General features: G+C 34.4%; 6 protein-coding genes across 6 annotated transcripts; 4 read left to right on the forward strand and 2 right to left on the reverse strand.

The window, feature by feature from the left end:
• Window positions 1-117: 117 nt before the first annotated feature.
• On the forward strand, window positions 118-6,888 carry cgd8_5290 (large protein with possible signal peptide and acidic plus glycine repeats; the record flags this gene model as incomplete). The annotated part of the gene is made up of 1 exon (XM_627407.1): window positions 118-6,888. One exon carries the CDS (start codon window positions 118-120, stop codon window positions 6,886-6,888), a length of 6,771 nt encoding a protein of 2,256 aa, XP_627407.1.
• A 210-nt stretch (window positions 6,889-7,098) lies between these two features.
• Window positions 7,099-9,549, forward strand: cgd8_5300 (signal peptide containing protein; the record flags this gene model as incomplete). The annotated part of the gene is made up of 1 exon (XM_627408.1): window positions 7,099-9,549. The coding sequence occupies one exon, from the start codon at window positions 7,099-7,101 to the stop codon at window positions 9,547-9,549; it is 2,451 nt and encodes an 816-aa protein (XP_627408.1).
• A 414-nt stretch (window positions 9,550-9,963) lies between these two features.
• cgd8_5310 (signal peptide containing protein) lies at window positions 9,964-13,089 on the forward strand (the record flags this gene model as incomplete). The annotated part of the gene is made up of 1 exon (XM_627409.1): window positions 9,964-13,089. One exon carries the CDS (start codon window positions 9,964-9,966, stop codon window positions 13,087-13,089), a length of 3,126 nt encoding a protein of 1,041 aa, XP_627409.1.
• A 795-nt stretch (window positions 13,090-13,884) lies between these two features.
• On the reverse strand, window positions 13,885-14,922 carry cgd8_5320 (Ser/Thr protein kinase; the record flags this gene model as incomplete). Its single annotated transcript, XM_627410.1, has 1 exon — window positions 13,885-14,922. The coding sequence occupies one exon, from the start codon at window positions 14,920-14,922 to the stop codon at window positions 13,885-13,887; it is 1,038 nt and encodes a 345-aa protein (XP_627410.1).
• Window positions 14,923-15,302: 380 nt separating this feature from the next.
• Window positions 15,303-16,274, reverse strand: cgd8_5330 (hypothetical protein; the record flags this gene model as incomplete). Its single annotated transcript, XM_627411.1, has 1 exon — window positions 15,303-16,274. The coding sequence occupies one exon, from the start codon at window positions 16,272-16,274 to the stop codon at window positions 15,303-15,305; it is 972 nt and encodes a 323-aa protein (XP_627411.1).
• A 585-nt stretch (window positions 16,275-16,859) lies between these two features.
• On the forward strand, window positions 16,860-20,276 carry cgd8_5340 (coiled coil protein; the record flags this gene model as incomplete). The annotated part of the gene is made up of 1 exon (XM_627412.1): window positions 16,860-20,276. The coding sequence occupies one exon, from the start codon at window positions 16,860-16,862 to the stop codon at window positions 20,274-20,276; it is 3,417 nt and encodes a 1,138-aa protein (XP_627412.1).
• Window positions 20,277-20,451: the final 175 nt, after the last annotated feature.

Consider the following 20,451-nt stretch of genomic DNA (forward strand, 5'->3'; position numbering starts at 1 on the left):
TATAAATAAAACTTGGAATGAAAGAAACTAAAAGAAGAGATTTAGATGAGAAGGTTAAGAGAGAATTAGTTTTAGGTACCCAGAAAGCAAAACTTTCGTTTCTATGTGGTGTATAATATGTTTATTAAAAAGTTCATTTTAATATTTCTTATTTTAATATTTTTAATATGTCAGACCCAGGGAATTAGTAATGATTTAAGTTCATTAACATCAAATTTAGTCTCAAAATACATGACGAAGGAAGAGTTTTTGGGCGAATGTAAAAGAGAATTGCCGAAATTTAGATCAAATCTTACAGAAACGCAAGTTTATTTTTTGTGTTTAAAGGCACTTAAGTCTTCATTAGATAAAATATACAATAGCCCAGTGGGGAAGCTTTTAAATTCAGATTCAGTTCCCGAAGATGTTGTTGAACACAAAACAGAGAATGATAATGTTGAGGGATATCGTAAACTACTTGACGATGTTTCAAATATTTTCTCTAGTGATGTTTATTTTGATGAAGATCTATTGGAAGCAGACAATGGTTTATTTTCAAATTCAATACAAACATTACTAGAGATTGATAAGAAGGAATTAAAGAGAAAGGAATTCATGGAAAAGAAGATAAAAGAAATTCAAAATACTGAAGAAAGACTTAGAGAAGAGTACAGAGAAAAGTTAAAAAAAAAATATCCTGAAGCTTACCATCCTTTAGCTCTAGAAATCTTTTCAACAATTTCAAAAGAAGATATTGAAACTTGGATGAATCTTCCTTTGAAGCTGAAGCTACCTGTTATTAATTACTACTTCTTGTTAGTTGCTACAATGGGACAATCTTCTGAAAAAGAAGACAGACATAAAATATTTACAAAAGCAATTATATCTACAATAATAAGCAAAAATGAAATAAAGATTCCTAAGTATATGACTTTACAAGATATAAGGTACGAGATTTGTAAGTTTGGAATGATTCATAAGTCAGGGTGTAAAATAGTTCCTTTCTCTACTTTGCTTTCTTTGCCTAGACACTCTTTTGAAATTTGGAAATCCTTTGGTTTAGTTCTTCAATTTGAGTTTTTGATCGCTATGACTTATAGTATAGAACACGAAATGAATTTTGATAATTGTGACAAAGAAATATTTAAGATCACAAATGAAAAAAAGCTTAGAAAAGAAGAAGAAAGTAAAATTCGAGTTTATCTCTCGCATTTATTTCCAGAGGAAGATTCACTTCCATTGAAACATTTTAAAAGTGTCTTAAAATATCTTCTAGATATAGCAGTGAATGATGAACCATCCAAGTTAGACGATCAAAGTCAGTCATATTCAGTAGTTAGTTCAAATTTTGCTCAAGAGAAGAATGATCAAACTTCTTCAATTCAAGTAAAACAATCAGAAAGTATTAATTTGGAGCTGGCCAAAGAAACAAAAATAGAAAATGAAGTTAAAGATAAAATTGAACATCAAGAGAAAAAGGTTACTGGCTTTTTTGATGAAGTAAAGGATGTTTCTACAATAGATAGTGAAAAAGTTGAGATTGATAAAAATGAATATAGTTCTAGAGAATACCCCACTCTAAATAATGACACTGATAATATTATAGAAGTTGCAAAGTTAGAAGAAATAAGGAAAATAAAAGATAACGGTATTAAAGAGAGCACTGCAGATAATAAGAATGAGGAAGAGTTTAATTTGATATCCTTAGTAAATTCTGAAACCAAAGTAAGAAACGCAAAAATTACTATGGAATCAGAAAAAAGTAATGGCTTAAAGAAGATTGATGTAGAAGGGCTTAATAGCCTCCCTCCTAATGAGTATAATCCATATTCAAATGTCGGCATTGGATCTGGCTTGATGAATAAAGAAGATGATGACTCATTTCCGGAAGAGGAAGAAAATCCTGAATTGGGAGATGAGTCTAATGATGATTTAGAAGAAGGACAAGAAAACATTGAGAGTCATGAAGGTGATAACATGGAAAATGAGGATAATGGTGAAAATACCAATGCCGAAGAGTTGGGAGATGAGGGAAAGAAGGACGACTTGGATACTAGACAAGATGAATTGGATGGAGACTCTGGAAATGGAGAAGATCTTGGCCATAACGGAGAGGGAGAAGATGAAAATGATGATAAAGATGATACAGATGGTAGTGACCAGGATGGAAACAATGAAGAAGATACTCCAGATGGTGGGGACATAGGAGGTACAGATCAAGAAGATTCTGATTCTGGAGGAGAGGCAAAAGGAACAGATTACGACGGAGAAGAAGGTAAGGAATTAGATTCCGATTCTGGAGATGGAGAAGGCGGAGGTGGAGAAGACAATGATGAAGTAGATGACGAAGAATCTAATTCAGGGGATGGTGATCATGGCGGAGATGATGGAGGAGATAATGATGAAGGAGAAGACGGGGAATCTAATTCTGGAGATGGGGAAGAAAGTGGAAGCGGAGAAAACAATGGTGAAAGAGAGGAAGAAGAATCTACTTCAGGAGATGGAGGTTTTGGAGGAGATGTTGGAGGAGATGGTGGAGGAGATGGTGGAGGAGATGATGGAGGAGATGGTGGAGGAGATAATGATGGAGGAGATGAAGAATCTAGTTCTGGAGATGGGGGAGGAGGAGAAGATAATGATGAAGGAGAGGACAAAGAATCTAGTTCAGGGGATGGTGATCATGGCGGAGATGATGGAGGTGATAATGATGAAAGAGAAGACGGAGAATCTAATACTGGAGATAGAGAAGGAGGGGAAGAAGGCGACTCAGATTCCGGAGGATACGGAGGAGATAAGGATGAAGAAGGTGGAGATCTAGATTCTGATTCAGGAGATGGTGGAAATGATGGAGGAGATAAAGATGGAGAGGGTGGGGACTTAGATTCTGATTTGGAAGATGGCGGAGATGATATAGGTGGGGGAGGTGGAGGCGAAGGAGAAGAAGGCGATTTAGATTCTGGAGGAGATGGTGGTGATTATATGGGCGACAGCAATAAAGATTCAGATTTAGGAGATAGGGCCGAAGTTGGTGGAGGTGGAGACGAAGGAGAAGATGGTGGTTTAGATTCTGGAGGGGGTGGGTTGGACAATTTTGAAGGTAACACAGGAGATTCATACTCTGAAAGTAATGATGCTTTTGGAATAGGAGGTGGAGATTACAGAAGAGATAGTGACGAGGACTCAGATCTTGGCTCAGCAGAAGAAGTTGGAAGTTCTAAAACGAAAGGTAAGGGCGAAGGAGACGATTTTGATAGAGACCTAGATTCTAATTCCATGGAAGCCGGTGGAATTAGTGGAAATTTTGGAGGGGGAAATACAAATCAAAATGATTTAGAGTACTCCACAGGGAATTCAGGATCTGGAGGTTTAGGAAATAATGAATTTGAGGGGGATCCTTTATCCGGAAGTGGAGATAAAGGCGGATTTGATGATTCTTACTCTTCCTCAGTGGGCAACAATGATAAAGGGGGAGGATTTGGAAAAGAAGTACCTAGTTTCGATATTGAAACAGGAGATAATTTAAATTCAGGAGACTCTAATTCATTTGGAAATTCTAGCTTCAAAGGTTTAAACAATGTGGATAATGATGACTTTGAAGCAGGTTCAGAAAAAGGTATTGATTTACCTATAGAAGACAAAATTAGAAACGATATTGATGATTTAGATTCAACTTTCAATGGCCTAAACACACCTATTGATAGCTTTGATAATTCTGGAATAGGCTCAAAAGAAAATTTAGAATTGGATGGTATTTTAGCTAGCAACCAAAAATTTAACGATAATGATGATATGGAAATTGCGGAAGGATTGCCTACAGTAGATCAACCTAGCTTGGGAATTGAAGAAGGCAATGAGATAGGAGGGCCTACTATAGTTAGCGAGCTAGATTTTGGTAATGGGGAAGAAGTAAAGGATTTAGACAAAAGTCTCGAAGAATTAAAAGACAGTCTTGGAGGTTCAACTGTAGATAACACAGGAGTTGACGACTTATTTGGAAATGGAATTAATAAGTCGAACAACCTTGGAATAAATGAAAATGAAATTCTTGGAGGCGAAGATTTTGGAAATGAAGTCCAATTCGGTCAAGGGGATACTAATGATGAAGTTGAAAACCTATTAAATGAGATCCAAGAAGGAAATAATTTGAATATTGAAAATAACTACGACGAGTTAAATAATATTCAAGGAACCGAAGCAATAGATATTCAACCAAATAATACTGACAATTTCCTTGATTCATTATTAATATCTGGCAATACAGGGGATGTTGAAATTGAATTAAATCCTATGAGTGGTGATAATAAAGATATTAATTCTGAATTGGAATTACTTAATAACGTAGGAAATCCTAGTTTTGATATTGACAAGAACCCAAGTCTTTTTGAGATGGATAATAACGCGTATGGAAGGATAAATGAGGCAGAAATAGATAAAGATCTGGATGAAGCTGCTAGTAATTTACAAATTCCTAATAATGAAATTAATTTTGGCCCAAATGATAGCTTTGAAATTCAAAATAAAAATTTGGAAACAGAATTGGAGGAATTAACAAAGTTGGGTGATCCAGGTACTGAAGTTCCAGGAATTAATTCGGATTTTCCCGATAATTCAGTTTTGCCGGAAACAGTGGGTTTAAATGATGAATTCAAGGTATTGGAGGATTTGAGTGCTGATGGACCATTAGAAGAGGATGAATTCGAATTTTTAGAGAGAATGCTGAATGAAAAAGGAGCTAATAGAGAATTTGAGTTTGCTAGTACAGTGGATTCAGAGGAATTTACAGATGAAGAGGAGCTTGACGCATTAAATTTACCTAATGGCCAACTTAATGTTGGATATGGACTTAATTCACAAATTCCATTATCAACACAAAGCCAGACTCAAAGCGAAAAAGACGAACCTTCTGTTGTACCAAATGACCAATTAAGTCTTGTAATTAATAGTATTCCAGGAGCGGACGATAACTCAGCAATAGAAATAAATGAAGCTTTGATGAGAGATCCGGGTACTCTAGACTCAATTTACGAAGATCTTAATGATATTATTAATGATTTAAATCAAAATACTTCTTTTCCTGTAGAGATTCCAGAAATTGATCAAATAGATACAATAAGAACAAATTCAGATCAAGCTATTGATAATAATATAAGTAATATTTATTCAGATTTTATTGAAAATGACAGAGAATCGACAAATATCAATACAATTGATGGAAGTTTGGATATTGGATTAACTGGAAAAAATGGGGGGATTATAGAAGATGGGAATGATTACATAGGTGATTTTGATATTTTAATAGGAGAAAATAATATTCCAGATCAAGGTTTCGAAGATGACTTTGGATTGGAAGGTCTATTTAAAGAAGGTAATATAGATAAACAATTTGACCAGAGTGAATTTATACCTTTTTTGAATGAATTAGAAAAGGAAAATAGTCTTACTAAAAATAAAAAAGCTTCAAGTAATATTGATGAAATTGAATTGGGTGATAGTGATTTATTTGAACTAAATTCTGGAATTGAAACCAAAAGTGATAAAACACTTTCTATAGAAGATCCAGAAGAGTCAATAAGTACATTATTTGAAAACGACGGTCAATATAACTCGGCTGTAGAAAATGACAAAAATCTAGATATATTTGAAATTCAGCCAGGAACCACCGTTAAAGATGGAGAAATTGAGAATGTTCTTAATGATCTGATAAATGATGGAGGAATAAGCACTGATTCATCTTTAGATGAGTTTGGTTTGGATTTTGATAAAATGATTGAAAACAATCAAGAAAAGAATTTTCAAAATGATGATATGTACATATCTACCTTATTTGAAGAACCAGAAATTAACCTGGAGAAGAATGAAATTGAAAATAATTTACTTATTTTAGATTTTGAGGACAAAAATAAACCAAGTAGTTTAGAGCCACTTTCAGAAGATGATAATTTATACCTTGATGAACTATTTAAAATTGAAGAAAAGAAAAACGAAGATTTTGGTATGAATAATAACATTTTATTAGATCAAATTACCAATAATGAAAAAGCCCAAGCGAATGATGAGGAAATCAACTTGAGTGAAATTGAATGGCTCAATGAAAGAGATATTGAAGACAATAAAAAAATAGACGAAACAAATTTAATTATGGAAGATTTACATAGGTTATTTGAAATGAATGGGGATAGTGAGGGAAATTTAATATTTAAGGATGAATTTATTTTAAGTGATAACGAAATTAAGAGTTTAAATAGCTTGGAAGATGCTGATGATTTGAAACTTGACGAATTTTTTGACAAAGAGGTAGATTTGAACCAGTATAATGCAAACAGCATGACTTCTGCTAAACAGAGAAAAAAGAGGAAGAAAAGGAAAAAAATCAAGAAAAAAAATAAGAACAAAAAGGAAAGAGGAATTTCTCCTACAGAAGAATACGAAATTTCATCTGAAGAGCTTGATTTTCTTTTTGATCAATCCGAAAAGGATTCAGATCAAACTCTTAATAAGCTGATAACTGACTCCACTGACGATGCAGATTTTGTTGATTCCGACGACTTCTTGAATATGGGGAATATTCAGGTAAAAAAATCAACATTAGTCAGGGTTAATAAGCTAGATTCTGATGATATACATTATAAAAAAAAATCTCGGTTAGTGTCTGATGACGAGGAGGTTGAAACAGATAAACAAAAATCTATGAAAAAGATGCTCAGAGGAGCGTCTTCTGAAGAATATAAAGAACCAAGGCCAAAAAATAGATCAATTGGGACAATATTCGAAAAGCAAAAAGGAGGGTCTGAGAAGGAATGGATTATGTCGTTTGCCCCGAAACTTAGACCAGGAAGAATGCAACGTCGTAGAGATCTTTTTAGCGAGGAGGAAATTGAAGAGGCAATAAAAGAGGCTAGATTAGCATAAATATCTAACTAACAACTATATTAATCTTAAATTAGATTTAATAACTTACATTCTTTTTATTAGTTTAATGATTTTTTAATATACTCGTTCTATTGTATTTTCTGTTAATTTGACACTTTGGCGGGAACGTGGATCTATAAATACAATACATCAGAAATGGTAGTATAAGAGAAGTTAACATTTAAGCAGGAGATATTTTATTCTATTACAATGAAACTGTATATATTATTTTTAATTTTAGTACTAAATATTTTGCTCTTTGAGCTTCCAATAGTAGTTGAGTCTAGCAGCTTTATACGTCCTGGAGGAAATGAAATGAACCAACTTAATGGTAGGTCATCCAGTGCAAGTTCTGTAAATTCAAACAAATCAGGAAATGGAAAAGGCGGATTTTTAAGTAGATTATTCGGTTTTTTTGGACGAAATAATAGCGGAAAAAAAGATAAGGCTTCCAAAGAATCAGATCTTGGTTTTGAGAAGAGCGACTATAGCGCTCAACTAGATAATTATGAAGTTGATTCTGAATCCTCCGAAAATAACATCATTGTTAACAAACATAGCGACTTTTCACCTTCTTCCTCAAATGAATCTTCTGAGCTAGGACACAACGTCGATGAATCTCAACAAGAGAAAGAAATTGTTTCAGAAGAATCAAGGTCTGCTCCAGCACCGGTAGCTGAGCATTTTGACGGTGAAAGTAGCTCTGAACCAAAATCTGAATCAATGAAAGATGGATTTATTTCTATTTATGATGAAGATTACGACAGAATGCTGAATAAGGGAGCGATACCAGGCATTGTTTCAGAAGAATCTGGAAAGAGCAGCGAATATGTAGGCGGGGAAGAGCAAAAATCAGCAGTTCCTGAACAATCAGAGGTAGAGGAGTCAAATAAGGAAGATATTTTGAGATCTTCTGACTCTCAAATTCTTGGAGAAAAATCTTTACAAGAGGGCTTGCCTGAAAGTGTTGTTCTAAATGAAGGATCTAGATCTAGTATTGCTAAAGATGTTGAAAATGAAGATTCAGTCAAGCATAAACCAAGTACGGTTTCTGGCAAAGAAAATCATTATGATGCATCATATGAATCTAATTTGGAGGAGATGGAGAAGTCAGTTTCTGAATACAGAGCTAAATTTAGTGAAGATTTCTCCGATGAGCTTCCACACGAAACATATGATAGATTGTTAAACGACGCTTTGAAGCATGAGGCTAGTACATCATCTAATAATCAGGAAAAAATTAAAAATGATGGTGAGTATTCCGGTTCTGAGCATTCAGAAAAAAGTAAAACTTCACAAAAGGAAGAAGTCTCTGGAATCGAGAAGTATTTGGAAGATACAGCAGATGATAGTAAGGAAGGGAGTGAAGCGAGTACTGCAGACTTGGAAGATAGAACAACCATTACTCTGGATGAGGGAATGCCAAAGTACCCTTCTCAAGATGTTGCTACAGAGGAGGAACCAGAAGATTTGGAAGACTTCTTGGCTAATACTGATATCAAGGTTCCAGAGGCCTCTGAACTATCAATCAAAAACGATATAAGTGCTAGAGTTCCAACAGAATATATTAGAGAAAGGAGTAGGACAGCGACCGAACCTCTTCAGATGCAAGAACAAGATTCAGAGTCTGAGAAAGAGTTTGAACAAGAATCTGAGGGAGAACCTGAACAAGATACAGAGAAAGAGTCTGAGCGAGAATTTGACAAGTCTAAAGAAACTTCCAGTAAGATTGAAGAGAGTAGTAAACCTTCAGAAAAATCAACAGGAATTATCTCAAGAATCTCAGATACTTTTAAGAACTTTATAAGTTCCTTTGGAGGTTCTAAGAAAGAGTCAGAAGTGACTAATAGAGAAGAATCTGTATCGGTACCTGCTGAAGAGTCGCAAAAAGCAGCTGTTGAAAGTTCAGTAGAAGAAGAAAGTGAAAAACCTGAGGAATTACCAGATAATAATAAAGGCAGAGTAAAGATGTTGATTGAGCATTTTGAAAAGGAAAATGCACGTAATGTCCCTGCTCCAATTGGAGTTCCAAGAAACAGACTTGGACTTAGGAATACAGAAGGAAGTAGTGAAAAGAAAAACATTGATAGCTTGATTAATTTCTTTGAGAATGAAGACATAAAGGCAAAGGAGGAGGCAAACAAATATAAGGAAAGCATAAAGAAACGTGAAATGAGTAGAGCAGAGGGTTCTGTTCGTCAATTAGAACAAATTCCTGAAGAGAATTTGGAAGAAGTTCAATTGGAAAGTATTAATGTTGAAGAAAGCCCAGAGTCAGGAGAGGAGAGAGAAGCAGAGATAATGAGAGTAATAAATGGTGAACAGCCATCAGAGATATCTAGAGCTGATTCAGAAGGTTCAGACTTTACCCAAACCTCAAATTTTGATGAGTCGCAAGGAGAATTGAGCGTACCAATAGCTATTCCTAATATATATGAAGAAGGTAAATTAGCAGGAGGACTTGCTTGGGCATTGGGAGTTGGAAAGTATGTTTGCAATTCAAAAAGCGCTTTTTCAAGTCTGATCTCTCCACCACTCTCCAAGAATTTACTAGTTTCTGCTCCTAGCCAAGAACAAATGGCAAAGTTGTTACGACTTTCTGGAGGCGAGGCATCAGATATAATAATGGATCTCGTATCATCTGTTCTAGCTCAAAATTGATTTCAAGTTTTTGGTGATTCTAAAATTTTAACTTTTCTTACCTAATAATATAGTTTTCTTTTTGTAATAGTCCTAATTTGTTAGATTATTTTAGCAATTGGGTAAATTATATATACAATCTCATCTAAATGAAAACAAATTAGCTGCAGATTTTCAAATTTGTATTCCATTTAAAGTTATCTAATTATTCACAAATTTTTCTCGTGTTTTTTTTAATTTACTTTATCTTAGTAACGCCTGTTAAGCATGTATTGGCGGGCGAATAGATCTTAAAACGCTTGAATTTGACGAGTCCTGTTAAAAAAAAAAAAAAAAGAAAGAATAACAGGATAACGAATATTTAGAAGAATCATAGAATTTGCAAACAAAATCTACTAATTCTAATTTACATCGTGTATTATAGAGGAATATGTTATGAGTCTACGTATCTTATTAAGCTTTTTATTGTTTATCAAACTTGGGGTTTTTTCACTAACAATAAATACAAGTCCAAAACCAAACCCCTTTACAGTTGATTTGGATAAAATAGTTGAAAAAGGTAAACATAACAAAAGATCACCCCAAAATGCCATTATTCTTCCAACTCCAAGTAAATTTTCAAATAGAAATCCCGAATTAACTGAACGTGATTTGAGGCAGGCTTTGCTCTGTTCAAAAAAAACAACTGATGGTTTAGAAATTTGCAAATCAAAACGTATTTCTGATTTGGATAATGCTTCCATTTCTAGTGCATCTACTTTTAATTACGAGTTTGAGATACCAAAAGGTGCTGAAAAAGAAAGTTTGAAATTTAAAAATAATAAAGAATTAAATAAAGGAAATGATGAAAATATTAGCGAGATGCTTGAAGAAGCAATAAATAATATGGATAATCAGAGGCGATCTACATTGGACGAACTTGAAAGAATCAAGAAACCTCGTAAACTACCTAGAGAAATGAATGATGATGACCGTGAGAAAGCACGAAATAAAAATTCAAATGAAGTTCCCTTTTTAACTGGTATTAAATTGATTGATGAAATAATTAGCCCCAAGAAAAGGGCTTCATTTAGCCAAGATGAGGAAGAAGAAAGCCAGGAACGGACTCCTAAAATTTCACCTATTCCAAAATCTGATTCCAAAAATTTACCTAAACCTTCTAAAGATACGAATGAGGAAGTTTCTCAAACAACTGATGGAAGAATTCCATCAACACCAACTGCTAAAATAGTTCCCCCAAAGCCTGCTGCTAGAAGAATTTTTCAAGCATCTGGTGCTCAGGGAATTACCCAACCAACTACTTCTCGGAGAAATGTAAACAAATCTCTTGAGGAAAAGCAGGATAACAAAAAAAAAACAGCTGAAAAAGAAAAAAAGAATAGAAAGCTTAAAATTAAAAATGTGTTTGGTCCCAATATATTTAAGTTGTTTAAAAAAAAAGAAGAGCAAAAGCCAGCACGTAAAATAATTATTAGCAGGCCAATATTACAAACTTTGACGGAAGAAACTGATGATGAACAAATTAAAGGGGCAGGAGCTACTGATAGAACAAGAACAATCTCAAATACTGGGGGAAAAACACTAAATTCTTTTAAAGGCGAAGAAAGTGACGAAGAAAAAAAAACTAGACAAGATCCTTTTAGGAGATCTAAAAGCCAACTATCTAATGTAATGGAAACAGAAGAAGAGAATCAAATGGTAAAAAACATTAAAAAGAGAAAAAGCCCTAGTTTAAAGTCCTTGGATAGCGCTCAAAAACAAGACTCTGAGCAGGAGTCTGATAGAGTAACTCCTAGACCACAATCTTCACAAAGTGAAGCTAGAAGAAGAGAGAATGCTTCTGAATCAGAAAGGAGATCTCTATCACCAGCTTCACGTAGTGTTAGTAGAATAAGCATACCAGAAAGTATCCCAAGTGTAGGTTCAGATAATGTATTTTTTGACTCAGATGATCCAAGTAATTCATTGATAATTGATTTAAAAGATGATATACTCCCAGAAATAGAACATAAAAAAAAATACTCGCAAGAATTCAGAGATTCGGCAGACATAGATCCCTTTTCCGATTCTGAATTTTCTAATTCGTATCCTAGCGTATCATTTCAAGATAATTTACAGGGGGTGAGCACTGGGCTAGCTGAACAGCAAAATAAACGAGTTTACGAAAAATTCGTTCCGGGAAGAGGATTTGATAAAATTCTGCAGAAAAAGCTCATTAATACTTATGATTCAGGTGATGAATTTGTTGAAAATTCAGTATTTAGCAGGATGAAGAACAAAGTTATGAGACGACATAATGAAGATAAAAGGAAAAAAGAGAGATCAAAAGGAATCCCATCAAGGGTAATTACCAAAGAAGATGCTAAAAAATTCGGTAGTTCAATACAAAGAGAGTCTCAAGTTGTAAACCCGTTTGAAATTTCACCTGGAATTAGCGATATTGTAGGAGAAAATTCTGGATCAATGATATTGAGTGAAACAGCAGGTTCTTCCTCTAAGAATTCAGAAGCCAAAGCTGAAAGTATAGAGCCAGTAAATAATGGAGAAGAGGTTGATAGAGATAGTATAAGAAAGATGATAGATAAATATAGAGATCTTGAAATGAAAAAAAGTGATATAGAATCAGATTCAGAGTCTTCGAATGGTTTTGATATGGGAAATCAACTTGTGCCAATACAAAACCCTTTGGAAGTTATTACTTATAATGATGAGTTAAAAGAACTAAAATATGCAAGAGATGATTTTTTCAGAAATAAGTTCCTTCAAGGGCTAGCTGAAGAAGCTAAAAAGGAAGAAAGTGATAAGTTATCTTCTCAGATTGCAGAAAAAGAGGCACTTCTTCAAGAACTGGAAAAAATTTCGCTTGAATTAGATAAGAAAAGGAATCAGCTCAATGAGGAGGAAGAGCCAATAAATGAAGGATCCAGATCAGAATATCAAGAAATGGGAACAGATGAGCCAGAAAACTCAGTTGAACCCGAGGAAACGGATAAAAAAAATGCGTCAACTGAGATGGATACTATGAAATATGAAGAACCCATTTATCCAGAGGGAAGTTTAAAACTAGACGAAGATGCAGTAATTTTGGGAGCAGAAAGGAAAGAAAGCAACAAAGGAATTGTTGTTTTGGATCCAGAAAATGCTAATTATGAAATTTATTTTGACAATAAAACTGGACAAGAAGAAGATGGTCTGGTTCCCAGTATGGAATATTACAATGAAGAAGAAGGACTAATGCCAATTCAGCAATCAGATAAATTAGCTGATAGTGAAGGTTTAGCTCCAGTTGGAGGGTTTTCCAAAATTCAAGAGTTACAGGCTTTCGAGGAAAATGATAGATCTTTGCTCCCTCCACCTGAAGAAAGTAATATCCCATTTGAAGAGATTTATTTAACAAAACATCCTGAATTGCTTAATACTGATACTGTAGGCAATGTGAGCAGAGAAAAGGCAATTAAAAAGGCTTTTGGAAAGAAACAAACAAAAGGTGGAGTACTTAGGAAAAGAGAGTTTGAAAACTTCGATTTATCTAACGATGCAATTGAAAGACTGAAAAGGTAAGTTTGAAATCTAAGAATTTATTTATGACTTGATCTAACTAAATTAAAACCCTAGGAACCCATTCAAAACCCCTGAAGAGAAAGAAAGGATATTCAGAATTATTAGGGCAAAAGAGGAGTTGAATAATTTAAGGAAGGAAGAAAAGAAGAAAAAAGAAGCAAAAAAACAAAATATTGAGTTTGAAGAATCTTCCATTGAAGCATCAGAGCTTTATCCTGTAGAAAGTACTAAAAATACACAAAAACCAACAATTAATAGAGTCTCTGACGAATCACTAATGGCCGGAGACTTTGAAGAAGCTTCTGAAGAATCCGAGACACTTGGAATAAAAGAACCTATGAAAATGGTTGTTGGGAAAAAGGTCGATTTTTCAGAATCTACTGATGCTTCAGCTAGTAATGGAGAAGAAAGTGAATTCGCAGTCGAAGTAGGTTTGGCCAGACTTAATGCTATTAAGGCAGCAGAAAGAAAAGAGAACAGAGAAAAACAAGCAAGAAGTGGTCACATACACTATGCTCCTTATGTGCCTAGAAGAGCAGAGTCTGCTACTAATAAAAGTGTTGTAGCAAGGTAAGTTTGAATTTGATTATTATAATTCAAAATAATTATTTTCGTAATTGAAGAAATGTGAAAACCAATAAAATTCATAAAAGCACACAGACCTCTCAAAAAAGGATTCTAAGAGGAAAAAAATAGAAATTATTCAATTGATTTTAAATTTTGAGTAGTTTTTTTCAGTTTTATATATTAATAGTATTTCTAAGTTTATTATAGCTTTTACCATATTCTTTCCAGTCAAATGTATTGCTCAATATCAAAAATAGAAGGTCTGAGAAGAGGATCGACCTTTAATAAAGATAGTAATAAGACTTTTACTTCTTTAGGGATTTTTTTATCAATTATTACATTCTTATTGACTAGAGTAGGGGGTACTCCAACTAACAAACAATGTAAAAGTACTCCCAAGTTCCAAACATCACATTTTCTCAAGTCAACCTCTGAATTTAAACTGTTAAACATCCTGCTAAATAACTCAGGTGGTGAAAGCCATTTATTCCCTAAAAATATGTTTTGAAAACTTTTGGCTAATTTAATAAACATACCTGAAAAAAGAATATCTTTATGATTCGTAGCCATACCTTTAAATGGAGAACTCATCTTCACCATAAGTTTTCCTTTTTCAGATCTAATATTATTCTGTATAAGTTCTGTATTATAGAAATTTCTAAGGTCTTCAACAAAAGGTATTGGATTAAATAAAAATGAATCATTTTGAATATCAGCAGGTAAAGATTTTTTTTCTTGAATAATATGTTTAATATGGCTAATAGCAGCAGAATCAAATTCATTTGAAATATTTACTGATTTGGCTGGCTTCCAGTATTCGAAAAGTTCCGGATCAACTTCAATTTTGGATTTATTTTTCACAGAATTCTCGAGCTTATTGTTGCTTTTTGTAGAACTAACCAATAATAATTGAGTCAGCTTTTTTCCGTTCTTATCAATATATGTTTCACCCAAAGAATGTGATAATTTAATCGACTCGGGAGTAAAGTAAATTCCTGATACACCTTTCGAGTGAAGGTATTTTACTCCCTCCAGAACTTGTGAAAAAATAAGCTTTGAGCCGTGATATGTATACACTTTATTAACATCTTCCATATTTGAGTTAATTGTAGGTGCCTGATAAGATTGGGTCTTAGAGTTCCATTTCATACAAGAATGAGGTAAATATTCCATGACAAATATAGAAAATGGGTATGATTGATCTTGGATGACTTCATTGATACGAACAAAGTTTTTATGGCACATTAAAAGTGATTGGGAAAACATTTCTCGAGATATTGATTCATGAGATATTGGATTTCCATATAATCTTCCAAAGATTGAAGAAAGAAAAGAATCTTTTTTCACAAAGAGAAGTTCATATAAGGCTGGAAACTCTGTGGCTGATTGCTTAGTTTTATTATAAAAGTCTCTAAACTGCCAAATGTACTCTGCTACTTGTAATTTACTCGCAGAAGGGTATGGGTTATAAAGTTCTCTTGAGTGACTAACTAGGCGAAAGTCATTAATACATTTATGAGGTTTCCAGACTATTGATCCGTTATGAACTTCATTCCAAAGAATTGCTCTAGAAATTTGAATTATGTTTTTACCTGAAGAGATAAGTTAAGAAATTTAATATATTTAGAAATATAAAAATTAGAAAATTAATGATTTCTTACTATACCTGCAATCTTGTTATTCCAATAGTAATAATTCAAGAGATTTCCTCCCCATCCAACATGCATTGAGGTTACTGGGCTTTGAATATACTCTTCTTCTCCATCTAAAACAGTTGCAATGCTTTCAGTCTTAATGTCAAATTTGCAAACTTTGTTATCCCTATTTAATTGATTTGCTGTGTGATGTATGACCTTTTCCTTACAATTTTTCTTCAATATTGGACCTACTTTTTTGCTAATAGATTTGATGGGTGACTTCTTGGATTTGCTAGGGCTGATGCTTTTGTTAGAGGCACTTCTGACAGCTCGTATCGGCGTCTTTTTTTGCTCTTTTTCAGAGTCCATAGCTTTCTTGGTATTACTTAATGTTCTGGTCTTAATTTTAGGGCTTTTTGGCAACCCAGTTCTTGGATGAAGAGGATATAGTATTGCCTCGTCAAATGCCCAGTCTTTCCTAGGAGAAGGAGATCTCTTGAATGTTGCTCTTGTAGAAACTCCTCTAAGGCATCTTGTTGGATGAAGGTGATGAGTTGGTGAACCAGAATGGTGATTATACTTTTTCAAAGCAGGAGATTGTGAAGCTATTGGCTTAGCAGAACAACTGTTCATCTTTACATTTTTTTTCGATTTGGGATTTGATAAAAATGGGTTAGATGATCTAGCTCTCACTTTTGTAACAGGAGATCCAATTCTTGGATGTGGAGGATAGAGTATTGCTTCATCAAATGGCCAATCTTTCCTGGGAGAAGGAGATCTCTTGAATGTTGCTCTTGTAGAAACTCCTCTAAGGCATCTTGTTGGGTGAGGGCTTCCACTATGATGCTTAATTTCAGAATTAACCCGTGTTTTTGACCTTCCTCTTGAAACTTGCAGCTTCTTTTTATTTGTGCCTGTAGATTTGACCTTTGTTGGGTTCTTAGGAGAAAGTTTCACGCTTTTTCTTGCAACTACAGCCATTGTAAAAGGTAACTAATAGATTGGTAAGAGGATAATAAACTTGAATACTTTTCTTCACAAAAAGAACTAAAATCTAGAAGCTATAAGTTAAATAATGTTTAAAAAGTTTATCTGAAATGTGTAAATACAAATCTTTGACTAGTGAAAAGTTTTTAAGAGAAAATGGATGGGACTAACCCCTGCATATTTTTTCTCTTGTTAGACATTCACTAGGAATAAGCTTATTTACATTATTGAAATAATAACTCTAGTATATGTAAAACAAAAATATGTACTAATAAATTAAGGAAAACCAGAAAAATTCGAAAGAATATTTAAATATATTTAATTTCAATAATTATAAATCCACATTTTGTAGATTAAAATTGGTTTCGGTTTTAATTAATGAAGTAATGAAATTAATTATTTTTAACTCGTACATTTATATTTAAAACACTAAATATATTATTTAATTACGTTTAGAAAGTATAGGTATACCAAGACAGTACGTTGGGTACCGAGTCCTATATTAGAGGAAAAAAAAAAAAATCATACAAGCAATACTTGGCAGCCAGTATTGAATCACTTTTCTTATTTTTCTAAAAAATGATGGTTAATTTTAGGTTTTCACTGATAATTTTGTTATTGGCTATTTTAGGAGTAGCATCTGCTCTTGACGGTGTTCAGCTTTCGGAAATACTTGCTGTTAATCAGGGATCAACTTTCCCTTATAAAGAAATGATGTTTAATGTAGGAGAAGTTGAGCAAAGAGCTTTATTTGTTCCAGAAGGAACAAATGACGAATGTATTAAAGCTGCCAAAGTTAGGTGCGATGCTCTCGAAAAACAGGGTATTCCTTGCATAATATATAAATTAATCTCTCTTGATTTTGAATATAGTGGCCAAGATGAGATGAAAGATTTAGAACTTATTCCAAAAGGATCAAAATACAACTTGACAATAAAGGTTGATGCAAACTTAGAGGATATTACTTCAAACGAGGAAGAGTACAAGAAGATGATACCAGAGATTGAGAAACAAATCAGAGGATCTAACGTTAGTGCAAAGTTTGTGTTCTTGATTTCTAGGCAAGGTGGAGGAAAGTTCATCTACACAGGAAATGGAGGTATTTCTAAATTAGAGAGAGGCACTTCTCATTATGCATATCTTTATAATGCCAGGACAGATAAGAATGTAGATATGCTTTCAGGAGCAGATTTAAGAAATATCGAACGTGCTAGACAGTTATTTATAGAACATTTAGGTAGAATGGATGCTGGAAAGTTGAATGAGCATCAGTTATCTGAGCTGGCAGCCAGATTGAGAGCATTAGACTCCGTTTTAAATAGTGATGGTAGCTGTAAGGAATGTATTGAGCTAAAAAAGAGTTGCTCTCATTGCTCAAACTTTGTCAGTTCAAAAAGAAGTAGGGAATACTATGATCTGGCCAAGAAATTCCGTAAATATGATGTATCAATCGAAACTAGGATTAGCAAACATGTCAAAAAGGGAGCTTACGCATCGCTATTTGTGATGAGTAATGTAAATGATAGCAGAATCCCGAGCTTTAACCAATCAATTAGGATCGGCTCTATGGGAAATGTTAAGTCATCGGTTGCGGTTCCATCCAACTTGGGGGTGAACTGCCAAGGTCTTTCTGAACAAGATTTGGTCATTGTCAGAAGGATGATTTCACTTTTTAATACATACTTTGAAAATGTAAAATTAAGAAGCGATTACGATGAACTTTGTATAGCTGTAAGCCAGATGTCCAAGATGTTCTCTGATAAGTCCAGAAAGCCTGTAAGCCCGTACTCTATTGAGACTTGCGCAGCAGCAACTGCTTTATCTTTGGGGAACTTTTATCCATCATTTATGTCAGAGACAGGCGGACTTGACCCAGTAACTGAAAACAGTTTGATTATCTTCTGCTCAGCTGTTTTGCATCAAGAACCTTTGGGACTTGTGGATAGCCTTTCTCCTGTTTACTCTCCAAGCGGAGCTTTGGTTTCTCCAACCGGAGGTAAGCTAGACGCAACGATTTTGTTAATTAAGAGCAGATCGGAAGAGGCAGTCATTACATCTTTACTAGAGGGAGGCTCATGTTCATTGCAAGATCTGTTTAATGCCGGATGGAAGTTTGATAAGAAACTCAAGATTTGGGTTAGAGGTAACAACAATAGGATTCCTTTACCGATAATGGTAAGATATGGTTTAACAGAAGATGGAAAATTAGCAGCATTCTCATTAGAGGGTAGAGATGCTTATTTATACTCGAGAGGGGCAGATGTACTCAAGACAGACCCCATTTATACTCCAACTTATTCTTCCTTGATAGGGGACCGTTGCCTTTCCCCATCGAATATTGAAAATCTAAAGAATGTAAGTAAAGTATACGAGCACGAGACTTTAGTTGAACTAAATGAAGCCAAAAAGAATGTTGAACTTGCAGCCTTGAACTCCAGGGCCGCCTCTAAAACTGCAGCTGAAGCTGTAACAAAATACGAAGAGGCAATTGAAAACGAGAAGAAGGCTATGGAACTAGCAAAGATAGCCACTGAATTCAAGAATTATCACGATGCTAAGTTAAGAGCCAGCCAAAGGGCAGCTGAATTAGCGAGGCTTGAGGAAAAACTCATTGATGCAAGCGAGAAAAGAGCTCATGCAGCCAATATTAGCGCAAAGGCTTTAATGGATGCATCAGAAGCAGAAGCCAGAAGAAGGGAAGCATCTGATAAAGCAAAGCTTGCGGCAGAGAAGGCTACTGAGCACATAAAAGCCGCTTTGGATATTCAAAAGCAACTTAAGTTACAATTGAGAAATGACGCCAAGCTTAGTGCCTCATATGAGTCTGCCGTTATTACAGAAGATAGACTAAGGATCGCTCACAACGAGGCCCAGGAATCACTTGAGAAGATTATTATGAACGAACGCGAAATTAATAGCAGTTTTGAAAAAGATATGAAATTATTGCTTGAAGAAGAGGAGAGATTAAGAAAGTGTATTGAAGAATATTCTAGCAGACGTATTGCGCTCTTGAGTAAATTAGAAGAGATGAATACCGCATTGACAGGAAAAGTAGAAGAGTCTAAACGAATTAGAGATCAGCTCCGTGAAGAGGCCAAGCTTAAGCAAAAAAAGGTTGAGGCAGAACGCGCAGAGCTCGGAAAACTCTCTGATTTGATGGTTTCTCAATCTGCTGAGGTTACTGCGGTTTCAGTATCAATAAAGGAGTCAGAGATACTTCTTAAAGAGATGGAATCAATTGCTGAACAAAAGGCAAAGGAGGCAAAAGAAGCCAAACAAAACTTTGTTCAGATGAGCATAAAGATTAAGGAACTCCATGTTATTTATGAAACTTTGACAATTAAACTTCAGAGTTTATCTTCCAACCAGAAAAACCTCGAGGAATCAGTTAAAACTGCGGAGCAAGATCTTAAGAGCATGTTAGAGAGACTTTCTGAAGTTGAGACGAAGATTTCTAAGTTAGAAGAAACTAGAGCTGCTCTTGATGAGAGGTCAAAGGAAGCAATTGAATTACTCGCAAAGGAGACACAACTTATTTCAAAGATTGAGGAAATCAATAAAAAACGTTCAGTACGTAAACAAGAGTTGGAAAAATTATTAAAAGAGCAAGCTGACGTAAAATCCGAAATTTCAGCTCTATTGGTTGCTAGAAACTCTGCGTTGAGCATAATTAGAAAGACTTTAAACGATATAGAGGAAGCTAGAGCTGCTAGCCAAGGGAAAACAGCTGAAATGAGGTCCCAGTACAAGAAAACTTCAATGCTCGCTGAGGAGTCTATGAAGTCAGTTGAAAGTCTTAAGGAGGAGGTTTGTAAGGCATTATCAGAAGAGGAGCTTAAGAGCAAAGACCTTCAAGAAAAGATCAAATGTGTGAATAGAATGGATTTAGAGGTCAAAAAAGCTGAGGATGAATTATCCAGGTTCTCTCAGACCCCAGCACCGGAAGTTCCTTTGACACCTCAGATACCAAGAATCAAATGTGAGGTAATAGAATAAAAGAGTAAACATGGATTACAGTAATTTGGTTTTTTTTAATGGAGATATGTTTATTTCTAATATTTATAACAGTCGCAATTATCGCCGGGATGGTTTAAAAGTGGAATTAATCTTCTGTTTAAGGATTAGCAAATTAACATTTGCTTAATGCTTATCCAAGTATTGATGATTTACA

This window comes from Cryptosporidium parvum, chromosome 8, assembly GCF_000165345.1.
Source record: "Cryptosporidium parvum Iowa II chromosome 8, whole genome shotgun sequence".
Lineage (NCBI taxonomy): Eukaryota > Apicomplexa > Conoidasida > Eucoccidiorida > Cryptosporidiidae > Cryptosporidium > Cryptosporidium parvum.